The sequence below is a fragment of the Echiichthys vipera genome (genome assembly GCF_963691815.1).
Source record: "Echiichthys vipera genome assembly, chromosome: 11".
Taxonomy (NCBI): domain Eukaryota; kingdom Metazoa; phylum Chordata; class Actinopteri; order Perciformes; family Trachinidae; genus Echiichthys; species Echiichthys vipera.
In genome coordinates, this window is record NC_139836.1 from 12054948 (window position 1) to 12067369 (window position 12422).

The following is a 12422-nucleotide window of genomic DNA, read 5'->3' on the forward strand; positions in this document are numbered from 1 at the left end:
TGTCTAATTGGGCTGTCGGGATATAGCGATAATTTCAGCAAATAGGAAAAAAAAACCGTATCTTTCAAAGGAAGTTACCAACTCACTGGCCAAGGTTGCGATTGGGAACTGACTGCTGTGTATGTAAACACAGCTTGACTGCGTAAGTTCCCACCCTTGGCGCTTATTGGCTAATCAATAGTCCCCCCGCGATGCTCTTTGGCTCATACGTGTTTTCAGCCAAGATCCTGCAGTTTCATATCACAGTGCCAGACAAATCAATCAACTCAGGGGAGTTGGGGTATTCACAGGTCTGGACCCCGGCAGTTATGTTATTCAACTAAGCTGTTGCATGATTTCTATTGTTGTGTTCATGCACAATTATTCAAAAGAGTGATGATCTGGGACCCCATTGGACGTGTGAGAGATTTACGGCTGGTCTCTCTGATTGGCTGTTTATTGGGCGTGTGATGAGCTATGTTTTATAGAATGTGGTTGCCTGGATACGGGGGCTTCATGAGAGAATGACTTTGGAATGTTCAGGTTCAGTTGTTCCAGTTATTCACTCACGATTTTCAACATCATGTCTCTTCAAATGATTACGTCAAAACAAAATCATTTGTAAATGTAATGTGTGGGTTTCAAGTTAGCTGTACGTATACTGTACATCAAAAATCCGTCTTTTTATAAAGTATCAATGCTTAATAATTATTGAAGTCTGTGATACTGAAGTATTTGTTATATTCTCCAGTCTCCTGAAAGTGTTGTACATCATGTACTTCAGTCATGCATGACCAGTGACTACTTTTGAATGTTCCCCATGCACCCATGTGACAAAAATAAAAGGAACAAACCACTCTGGTGGGAGGAAAAATATACAGGCCAGCAAACGTAAAAGTGGAAGAAATGAAATCGCCCACTGAAAAAACTTTGCTTCCTGTTCTGAAAATATGAACCCTGATAACATGGAGGGACCTTGTAACTGCTGCTATTTTGGGAAACACTGCACTGAGTGGAATAAGATACTGTATGTTAAGATGAGATGTTCTATACACTAACCTTTTTGCTAGTGCTAGATTTAATATCAATCCATATCTGGCTCTGGGTTGCAGTGGGTGGGCGTGTTTCCCATAGTGCATTTGGTGAGAGGCAAGGACAGCTCACCAGTTTATCACAGCTGGCACATACAGTAGAGACATGCAGACACATTCACACCACTCGTTATGTCATTCATTGGCAGTCATGGTTACAGTATCCAGCAATTAGTAGTCATCAGTCCTGTTGTTTCTTCCAGAACCATCCAGCCTTCACCCTCACACATATCACGAATGAAATTGTTGAAAGTAACATTTCTTCTTTATCTTGCAATGAAAGCAAGTTGCAGTGATTGTTTCCAACTTAACCATACTGTTATCTGTGGGTACACTATGGGACTAGCTTTTGTGAAACGTGCAAGTGGGGGGTTCTGGCGACCACTGTTTTCACTACCCACTAGGGGGGAAAAAAGCTCTCAATATTGATCTTTTAGCAATCTTATAGCATTTTAATATCCACAGTGATACCGATAGATATGTGAGAGACCAGTATGGATCTGACTCTAGTCTAGATAACATTTTTGTTTAAATGCCAAACCCTCCTTGGGCAGCTATTTTGTCAGAAATACACCTAACAACATCTGGTGTATCCGTTTACAGTTCCGTTAAACAAACTGCGTTTGCCAGTCAGTATAATTGCAGGAGTTCTCTGATTTCGTACTGCACACAGTGCGGGTACTTTTCAACACAGTAACAGGAGTTGGTTACCTTGCTGAGGAGTCAGAGGTGCAGCCTGCAGCTCTTCATCTATCAGCTCTCTGTGCCTGCTCATTATTGTATGATTAGTCTTTCTATCATCACGTTTCCTGTGGCTTCTTCCCAACAACAGCTGCCCGGCGTTTGCCCGTTAATGCTTTATAACTAGCAGCAGTAGAAAATGTTGGGTTTGCATTAGCAGTCACTTAATTCTGCTGTGATACGGCTGCAGGAGAGTGAACAGTAAACACCGAGGCTGATATCAATAAGATAAAACTAGAACAGTAACGCCTTGTGTAAGTCATGAACCAAGTGCAGGAATGGTGGATTGTACATTAATAAAACTATGCTATAGAGAGGTAATGCATAAACGTTAATACATTGCAGAAAAATAAATAACAAATTGTATCAACTAGGGATCGACTGATATGTTTTTTTCAGGGCCGATACCGATTTCTCTCTCACCAGCCTTAAACGATGAACGTTACAGACTGCCGATTTTCTTGAGCCGATACTGCTTTTGCTCCATGAATTTAGATCATAAAAATGACACGATGATAACAAACGTTACCAGTCTCAATTTTAAAAGAAATTAAAAGGGGAACATTTATTGGACTTAAAAAAGGAGTCTTCGGAAACACAGAGCTGCCTGTGGACGCCTGTCTGTAAATAATGCCTGGAAAAATCTATCGGCGAACACAGCAGCCCACAGCGGCCGATACCAATAATATGGAAAAACGCAAATATCGGCCAATAATATCGGCCGGCTGATGTATCGGTCTATCTCTATTATCATCAATGGGATTTCATAAAAATCTTGAAGGCTATAAAAGAAACGTTAGAAACATTCAGATACTCATGTAAATCCATCAAGTACATTTTGCATCCATCCCATATTTGGGTTGTACATGTTGTCATTTGACAACAGTCCAATTCAGCTTGATGTAGGGCCGCACTGAATGCCACCAGTTTTGAGCTACGTGCAGACAATTGTTAAAATCAGTGCTGCTTGAGCTGCTTGTGATGTTCTCCTGTCTTCTTTGACCCTATTGTTCTTAATTTAGTTTGGTCACACCACCGGTATTCCCCCCCATTCAAAGTAGTATAAATGGGAATAGCATTTACTTTTCCGACAAAGGGTGTGAACCTTTTTGCTCTGCTGGTTTGCGTGTGAAGAGAGGGGCATATCATATCAGCTGTGTGAGAGTTTCAGCGGCACGCTTGCAGCAATCTGCTTTTTCACTCTCAAGGTCCTTTATCCAGCTAGAGCAGTTTTCCTGTGGGTTATTCTTCCTATCCCTCCACAGGAAAGCCGTCCCCCCGCTGCTGCTTCCGATCCTGAGCTTTCCTCTTAGCCCTTGGAGTTGGACAACCCTTTTCCCTGACATTGTCGGGCTGGGTACATAATTTAAAAAGTCTGACATAAGATATATTGAAGTAGATTTACTACCAAATGCAATTTGTTTTTAAACAATTCTTTAGGATACTTCATCACCTTTCCCTGAATGAACACGACAGTTTGCTTCCTACAGTCTCTCCTTACCTTCCTGCTATTGCCTTGTCCTGATTTGTATACATAACAGGGTTTTTTTCTTCTTGTTCTACCAGGAACACGGTGGTCTTCTTCGAATCTTCCCAGAAGGAAAGGCCCAGTTTGCCGACATAGAGCCCAAATTTGACCGTCTGCTGCTGTTCTGGTCTGACAGACGGAACCCTCACGAGGTTCAGCCCGCGTTCGCCACCAGGTCAGCATCCAAAGTCTGTCCGCCGCACACGCTCTCTGAACATCGATGTGTTATGCAGTGACCCATGCTCTAATTGTATCTGCAGGTATGCAATCACGGTGTGGTATTTTGACGCAGACGAGCGAGCCAGAGCTAAAGAAAAGTACTTAACGGGTAGGTTTTGATGTGAACACGGCATAATCTTGTTTCTATTGTTTCAGGCCCTCCTTTACACCATCTCTTGTGTGTTTGTGTTTCCTCTGAGTGCAGGTGCCGGAGAAAAAGGAGTAAAGGTGGAACTTGGCAAACCATCAGATCCGAGCTAGTGGGGAAGCCTGCGTCCGATACAAACCGCCATTAAGTGCTCTGTCCTAAGAAAGTGGCCTATAGAGAGCATGTGTGTGTTTTACATGACAATACAGCAGACTTTTGCGTGTGTGTGGATGGAAGATCCATTCTTATGGAGACAAAACAAACAAAAAGAAAAAACTGTGATCTCGGTTGATGTTTGTTTTTTCAGCAAACCAGAGCAACCCAGAGGACCTTGAATGTCATGACATTGTACTGAAAGGGATTGTGTGATTTTGTTTTTTTTCCCCCTTTCACCTCTTTGGTGGAGAGCGCTGACTTAACAGCTGACGTTTTCAGAAAATCAACAGGAATTAAGCTTCCAGAGAATCTACATCTTTTGCATATTGGTTTTTGCAGTTCATTTCTTAAAGGTACAGTGTTCTGCATATGCTTAATGTGTTATGCTTTTCACATGGAATCGGCTGTTTTAAGCTACTGTATTGCAAAATGTACTGGAGGTGGCAATAATATGAGGAATGATCTGAATTAAAATCACCCTTTTGTCTGACAGAAATGGTTTGGTCATAGTTTGAATTCAATCATTTGCAGCACAGTTCACGCAGACTGTGTCATTTGTGGTCTTGTTTCTCGTACTCTTTAAATAAAATGAGATTTAATGAGAAACTTGCATCTGACAGCAGTGTCATAACTGCCTTCCAAGCTGGCCTATTTGCACCATATATAGTTTCATGCTGCCCTCTGCAGGCCTACAGTGTATTGTACCTATTTTGTCTGATTTTCTTTAAAAAGATAGCTATGACGAAAATAAAGTTCTTCACACTGAGAAATGAGAGGAGAAACATACATGATTTAGGACAACCATCAGCAAATTCACACACCCCCCCCCCTCCCCCATCAATATTTTCTACAGGGTTGTCTTTACTGCTCTGAAAGCTACAGCATGTCATTGATTAAACCACCATTAAAACTGAAAATGTGATTAAAATATTTTAGTAAATTAATCAAGTGGTAAATGACACCACCAGCCAGTAAATTATTGTATCAATGGCTCTGCAAATTGATTGTTTTTCTTGCGCTATTTAATGTCCTGCACTATGTACCAGAGTTGCCTGTTAGCTTCAGCCTTTGATTTATTTCATCAATGGCTTTATATTGACACTTTCTGCATTAGATGTTAAACAAATCAGTGCTCTAATAAAATGAGTCACTTCAAAACCAAAACAGACCTTTTCCAAGACAATCTCTTAAGCCTCACAAACCAATAACAATGTCCCTATATTGTAAATGGACAACAAATCCCTTTCTAAATTTTAAAGCACAGTCTTCTGTTCATTTCCTGGGTACATAATGTATTTAGTACTTTTTTTTAAATGCAACCATCTTTGAAAACAGCTCATCAATAAAATGGGGAGAAATGCGAAACATGTCCCGACTGCTGGTCTTTTTGTTCTGCAACAAATTCTAATGAATGCTCCTTAATCAGAAGGATGTTAGAGAATCTGTATGTTAGTTATACACTAATCTTTATTAATAGTCAGCACTTTTATTATAGAGTCATTTTGTAATATAAAATAGTGGTATGGGAACCTATTTGTGGTGCGATTCAGGGCTGAAAGATTTGTCACATACAGAAGTAATCTGCAGTGAAATGCAATGTACAGTGCTCCCAAGGTTGTGCTAAATGATATATAAATATAAAGGAAAATGTGTAAACTGTCAATTTGTCATTGGTGTACAATTGAAAATGAACTGTCTTTCACAGCCTTTAAACTGTTTTAATATGAATTAAATGAATATATCCTCTATATAAACACATCTGTATGAAAAAGAACACAGTACATAAAATAGTAATATAGAACATATTACAAAAGTCAGGTAATATATTAAGCAGTATTCATATAATTCAATATAAACTATACAATGAAAATGTTTAGAAGCAGTCAAAATTGGATCACTTTGTACAAGGAGTGTGCAAAATTAATGTCCCATCATTGGACCTTCATATACTGGCAGAAAGTTCTGTTAGTTCTTCTCTAGACAAAAAAGAAGACCGAATATATCGAGTAGAGGGCGACTTTCAGGCCCATGTGCCTCTGTCACTAAGAGAGACTGTGCAAAAATATACAAATAAAAACAAAGCCACAGATCAGCAGGAGTCACTGTTAACTCCAGTCAGTAATGGCTGAGCTCCTCTGGAGGAGGTGGGAGGTGGTAACTTTCGTCCCCTCCGATGTAGGCGCAGATCCCGCTGCTGCTGCTTTGGCTCCCCCAATCGTAATTGTCGGCAGCCAGACTGAAGATTCAAATAAACAAACATCCATTAAAGGTCCCATATTATGCTCATTTTCAGGTTCATACTTGTATTTTGGATTTCTATTAGAACATGTTTACGGGCTTTAATATTCAAAAAACACTTGATTTTTCTCCTACTGTCTGTCCGAATTTACCTGTATTCAACCTCTGTCTGAAAGTTTAGTTTCAGCACCTGTCTCTTTAAGAACCCCCCCTGAAAAAAGCCCAGTCTGCTCTGATTGGTCGGCATTTCCGGGTCTTCCGCATATGAACTCTGCACCGTCAATGCAGCAGGGGAATGACTGTAATGGCACTACTCTACTTTCTACCTATATGTAGTATAGTTGCGAGATCAGAGAAGTCCTGACGGCTCCTTTAAAAACAAAGTTTCTGAGTACAGGCTGTGTGCATTTCTCTGTGGAGTGGGTGTTTTGATACTTTCACAGTATTTGTATAGCACCTCCACCTGTTTTATGATCAAAAAAGACAGACATCTCACTTTTTACAATATGGGACCTTTAGGCAATGCCATGTGACCTCTCTACCTTTTGCTAAATTCCTACGTGATGTACAGTATTTTGGTGACTTGATGGTGGTATTTTTACCTTGCTTGGATGTTTTGAGGCATGACGCTCCACGCCAGATCATCGTCACTGTCATAACGCCGTGGGTTGTCAAAGAAATAAGCCCTAGAGGAGAAGACATGACCAGGAAGCCCAGAGCCACTCTGCAGGACAAGCCACACAAACAACACACTAATAAACATAATAGATCATATTATGGCCCAAGACACTTCTCAACCTTTTGCCTCATTTTTCCTTTTTACCTTGACAACATTTTAGAGGCCTCAACTGACAAAACTGTCCAGTATTTCACAAGACAAAAACAGAAACAAGACATTTTGTTTATCTGCTGTCCTATAAATCATCTCATGACCCCCTGAAAACGTTAGAGTACTTGCTGGCTCACCCTGTCTAGGTCGGGCTGTCGAACTCTGAAGAAGAAAACCAGGAGAGAGGTAGGGAGCAGCTCCCATACAAACAAGATCACTCCAAAGACGATGTAGCCTGCGTCGCCCAGAGTCGACTGTAAATCTGCCTGAAAAACAAAACGCAACACACACTTTTACACAGTGATGGAGGGAACTGTATTACCTAATCACAGTCATCACCAGGGAAACAACCACTAATGAGCCAAACATTTTGCGAAAACTTTCAGTTTATGAGCTTTCTCCTATAACAGCAATAACTCATAGAAATTGGTCTGAACAGAAAACTAATGCTCTATTAAAGGTCCCATATTGGAAAAAAAGTGATATTTCCATGTCTTTTAATTATGAAGTAGGTCGCCATAAGAGATATAGGAGGCGCTATTTAAAATAAAAAAGTATCAAAACGCTCAGTCCACACAGCCTGTATTCAGAAACTGTGCCTTTAAAGGAGCCATCAGGACTTCTGTACAGTTGTGATGTCACAACTATGCTGAACATAGGTAAAAGGTACCGCCACAGTACAGTTATTTCCTGCAATGGTGGTGCAGAGACGGCCTTTTTGGGAGAAGGGCGCGAAAACAGAGCATTTCAAACAGAGGTAATACAGGTATACACTGTATACACAGGTATGCAGGTATGTTGTGAACATTAAAGAATGTAAACATGTTCCAGTAGAAACCCAAAATACATCTATGAGCCTGGTAATGAGCCTAATATAGGACCTTTAAGTCATAAATCTTAAGGCATTATGACCTCCGGTGGTTCACCTGGTCTGAAACGTTGTACCAGTCGTAGTCAAAGGAGTTAATGCTCTTGTTCGAGAGTCCCAGAACGACCAGATTGTAGCAGGCCCTGGAAGAGTACAGCAGGATGACGATGGCTCCAATAACCGTCACCTGGCACACTGAGGTCCCCTGCACAGTTGCAGAGTTGCATTTAGAAATTGCATATAATTTACCTCTAGGAAATAATGAGACATAGTCTGATTAAAACAATTATAAAATCCTTGCAAAGTACATGGAAAGTGAAATGGAGAATAACTAAAACATTTCAGGGGCAACCTTTCATTTTGTTGGCTTGTGAAGTACAACCAGTCACGCACAGGAACAACAGTGTTGCTAGGAAACAATCACTATGTAGGAAGCATTAATTATGTGGAGAAGTGCTTGTTCGCCCAAGGGTGCTATAAACAGTGCACAATTATTCTGTTGATCCCAGATGGGGTTTAAGTGCAACTACTCATCTGTAATTTCTGCTTGTTTCCCCCCAAATATCCTTCTCAGCGCAACACAGGGCGGGGAAGTGTTTCTTACTTTGGATTCCAGGTAAATGTTGGCCAGTGACATCTTAGCGACCTTGTAAAGACACAAGGAGAGCGAGATGGCACACAGGACAAAAAGTGTGTCATTGATGGCGACCCTCACAAGCACGACGGTGTGAGCTTCCGCAGAGGACATCCTCACCAGAAGGGCACACACTAAGTTCACGACTAAAAACACCAGGCTGATGAACAGGAAGAGCAGGTACAGCGGCAGTCTGTGGGCCAGGAAACATATGAGTCACCAAAATAGCTAAAGGTCAAATTTCAGCTATTTTTTTAAAACTTTAGCAAAGATAGTTCATGTATTTTTTTGCCAAAATAAAAGAAATAATTGAATGGCAAATGAGATCTTGTAAATGACCGAACTTACCTGTATCTCAAAAGCTCTGGTGCATATTTGGACTTTGCCTTGAAAACAACCTGTGAAAAGAAATCAGTTACCGCATTAATGCAAATGCGTCATGCTATTTATGAAGACCGTTTTCACTTCTGTATTCTCGCTCTTCGAAACAACATTCTTCTGAAACAGGAACCTCACACTTGAAAACAGCAGAGTTTTCATCTTTGGATACACAAAAATCACACACGACAAACTACAGGGACACATGTACTGTAACGCTTTGTGCCGTCTCACTCTCAACTCGCATCTGTGACTCAAATCAGCACAAGAAGATTATGCTAAAAATAAACTCCAGGTAGAGGCCATATAAGCTTTTAGTGTATTGGATATTTGGATTAAGTAAGCAGATGAAGGAATGTATCAAGTTTCAACCATGTGCCCAGTCCTAGTCGAATGTTTTTTAATTTCTCTATGTGTGAATGATCGTTTACGATTATATTTCATGTTATTACACGAAGCCAAGGCAGGTTTAAAGACCCGCTCCAGACACGTTTCATGACATATAAGAATACTCTATTATCTACTTTTTTGACCTCCTTGAACAATCCAGAATCTATGAAATTAAATGTTTTATCTCAAAAGTCCGATTGCTGGATGCAAGATGTCTCCAAGTCCATTCAGTGTACAGTGCACTGGAGGTTTCAAATTTCCTCACATATGTGTAAGTTGCTTATTGGACCACGATTGGCTTCCAAACTGCTTGATATGTCACAAAATCCTGCTGTAGACTGCTTCACGTCTTGAACTGTGATTTAGGGTAGTGCTGTGAGGTCCAGAAAAGTCATTTTATATCTCAATATAGATATATATCACAATATGTTTTCTGTAATTCAATAGTCCGTATGAAATAAACACATGGTACAAACTATTTCAGTATGTCCTGTGTGAATTAAATACGTAACAAATGAAAAGTGCATGTGGATTTTCTCACTGTATCAAGAACAGTAAGAATAACTGTATTAAGAATAAAGTTTCGCCGCTGGTTTTTCAACATTGCATTGAAAAGATGTAGAACTGAAGACCATCATGTGATGGAATCACACCGGCCGCAATACCAAATCAGGCCAGGGCTGTGTGTGTGTGTGTGTGTGTGTGTGTGTGTGTGTTAGTGTGTGTGTGTGTGTGTGAGGGGGGAGGAGGGGGGATCACACCCAATTTTGATCTCAACTACATACCTGTAAAATTTTGAGACTATTTTGCAGTCGTGATGCTATTCCGGCGACAAAGTTTTACATTACATATAATATAATATTAATGTTATTATACATTACATATAATGTTAAACACCTGGCAAAATACTGCCTCTGTGTTAGTTCTCACTACAGTAGATGTCTCCAAGACACACACACACACACACACACACACACACACACACACACACACACACACACACACACACACACACACACACACACACACACACACACACACACACACACACACACACACACACACACACACACACACACACAGTTGTTGTCTCAGTATATCATGATATCTGCTCATGTATGTGGAGTTATGTAATCCAGTTGATGTTAATCATATTGAACTGTGTAGTAATTGTGTGATTCTAAAACTATAACTGCCATTTTCCAAATAATAAACCCCTCAGGTATTTCAGATCACATTTTCTGAGGAGGCTGAGTTAATGTGCTTTTTATTGACAGTTCAGACAACATGGGAAAGATGACACATCACCACTGAATGATCTCGCACCATGGTGAGCACAGAGACGTATTCACAGTGAAGGTCAAACATCCAGATGGAGAATAAGAACAGTAAGTAGAAATCAAATCAGATCAAGTCTCACATTTACAGAGAAACAAGTGCACGTAAGTGATTAAAGAGACGCACTGCTGCCACTGTATGACACCCCGGGCTGTATTTCAGCACCCGGGCCTGCTAACTCACCTGTGCAAAGTAAAGGTTCATGAGGCTGAGCGTGAAGAACTGCAGGCAGACAGGGAAGCAGTAGAGCAGCCAGAAGGGAAACGGGCCCAAAGTGTTGGCTGTGACAAAGTTCTTGAAGTAGAAGGAGAAGAGCACGGTGCGCAGGGCCGACCACAGCAGGCACAGGGACAGGAACACGGTCTGGTAGCTGAAGCGCTTGTGTCGGTACCGCAGGACCAACCAGAGCTGGACGTAGATGAAGATGAACAGGAGGGAGTAGAAGACGGTGTACGCCACAGTCAGACCCAGAGTGACGTAGGGGGGCACGGCAGGGCTCAAGGTAGGCAGAGGCAGAGACGTATCCATCGGCGACGGCTCCTTCTCCTCCACCGGGGCCTCCATGAACCTGCTCTGGCCGAGGGGAGGAGGGAGAGGAGCGGAGAGGCGTCTGCCCGGGTTCGGCGTCACAGAGCCAGCCTCTCGGCTCTCGCGTCCCTTGGAGTGGATGTGAGAGCCGCAGCAGCAACAACACAAACTGAAAAAAATAGAAAGAAAAGGAAGGAGGAACTAAATGCTCTGAATGCTGGTGTCAAGAGGAGGGAGGAAAGAAAAGCAAGGGGAAGAACACAGGGCTAACTTCCTGCTGCGCAGCCGGAGACAGCCAGAGAGCGAGGCACATGATCAATGATGAGAAAGAGCCGTTTGTGGAGCAGCAGCAGCAGCAGCAGCAGCAGCGGAGGGCAGGAAGCTGCTCAGAGCTGCGGCGGCTACGAGCTGGAGCTCAGCGCGAGGACCAGCCCCCGCCCCCTCCAACCCCTCCGCGCTCATTACGTGACGCTGTAGGCATCAGCTGACGCACGCTAATGTACCTTTAACCCTGTGATGGGGCTTCCCACCGCTGCACCGGTCCCAAGAGAGCATCCCGGAGCTCTTCAGTTGTTTTTTTTGTTTTTTTTTTTTTTGCATGTGTGATGCATGAAAAAATATGAAAAATCATCATCATTCAGCAGTGGCCTATGTAGGCCTACAGTAAATACAGATATTTCAACGGTGCACTCATTTAAACACAAAATGGCACAATGAAATATATATTTATGGCTAGTATAAAATTATATTTGTAGAAATAAAATAGCTACAATTAACGTTGAATAATTAGTCATAGTGAAATATTTTAACCCTTATGTTAGGGTTGGCTGCTCTTAAGAACTTAATAAGTTGATTAAAAGAAAATGCATTTAAGAAAAACAAAATACTGATATGCTATATTAGAACTGGAGATAAATACAAAAGCTGGAAATAAAAACAATAGCTTTTTTGAACAGCCTTCACTACAGAACAACATGTGCTGCTAACTGCATAGGATAAGGATAGTCGGAGTGTCCCTGGTTCTCCTCGTCTCGCTTCACTATTAACTATCAAATAAAGGCAAAAAGTCCAAGATGTATCTTTAAAAAACACAAACAATCAACCACAGGCGTTTGTAGTAGCAGAATCAAACTTATTCATGAATAAAATATCCTTTATCATTAAACGTATATATTAAAAATGTATTAACTTTTTATCGATGAATTAATGGAAACTCCTCAGAGTGAAGCTGCAGTTTCTGGGGCCCCTGAGGGTCAAAGTTTCAAAGGTTCAGCGTGGTGAGAAGGAGAGTCTGCCTGAGCAAGCAGTGGCCCGCTTTGTCCAGTTGGTATTCCAGCCTGGATACAAGGTTGAATGA

At 41.4% G+C, this 12422-nt stretch overlaps 2 protein-coding genes across 3 annotated transcripts in view; one reads left to right on the forward strand and one right to left on the reverse strand.

Moving 5' to 3' along the window:
• Positions 1 to 5221, forward strand: part of egln1a (egl-9 family hypoxia-inducible factor 1a) — a 29450-nt gene extending 24229 nt beyond the window's left edge. For both annotated transcript variants that reach the window (XM_083922977.1, XM_083922978.1), the window contains 3 exons: positions 3378 to 3514; positions 3600 to 3667; positions 3764 to 5221. In XM_083922977.1, the coding sequence (XP_083779103.1) occupies positions 3378 to 3514; positions 3600 to 3667; positions 3764 to 3819 (261 nt within the window). In that variant the 3' untranslated portion in view covers positions 3820 to 5221. The remainder of the gene's footprint in view (positions 1 to 3377; positions 3515 to 3599; positions 3668 to 3763) is intronic.
• A 345-nt stretch (positions 5222 to 5566) lies between these two features.
• gpr137ba (G protein-coupled receptor 137Ba) lies at positions 5567 to 11393 on the reverse strand. Its single transcript, XM_083922414.1, has 7 exons — positions 10721 to 11393; positions 8780 to 8829; positions 8402 to 8624; positions 7856 to 8002; positions 7067 to 7195; positions 6703 to 6824; positions 5567 to 6098 (listed from the first exon to the last, which is right to left on the reverse strand). The coding sequence occupies exons 1-7, from the start codon at positions 11099 to 11101 to the stop codon at positions 5978 to 5980; spliced, it is 1173 nt and encodes a 390-aa protein (XP_083778540.1). The 5' UTR covers positions 11102 to 11393; the 3' UTR covers positions 5567 to 5977.
• Positions 11394 to 12422: the final 1029 nt, after the last annotated feature.

Excerpts from the sequence above, each read along its gene's own strand:
- gpr137ba (XM_083922414.1), bottom strand. The coding sequence starts at position 11,101 with ATGGAGGCCCCGGTGGAGGAGAAGGAGCCGTCGCCGATGGATACGTCT. Across the intron at positions 8,003-8,401 it reads ACATTTACCTGGAATCCAAA|GGGACCTCAGTGTGCCAGGT; the intron begins GTAAGAAACACT and ends GCAACTGTGCAG. Across the intron at positions 7,196-7,855 it reads GGTACAACGTTTCAGACCAG|GCAGATTTACAGTCGACTCT; the intron begins GTGAACCACCGG and ends TTTGTTTTTCAG.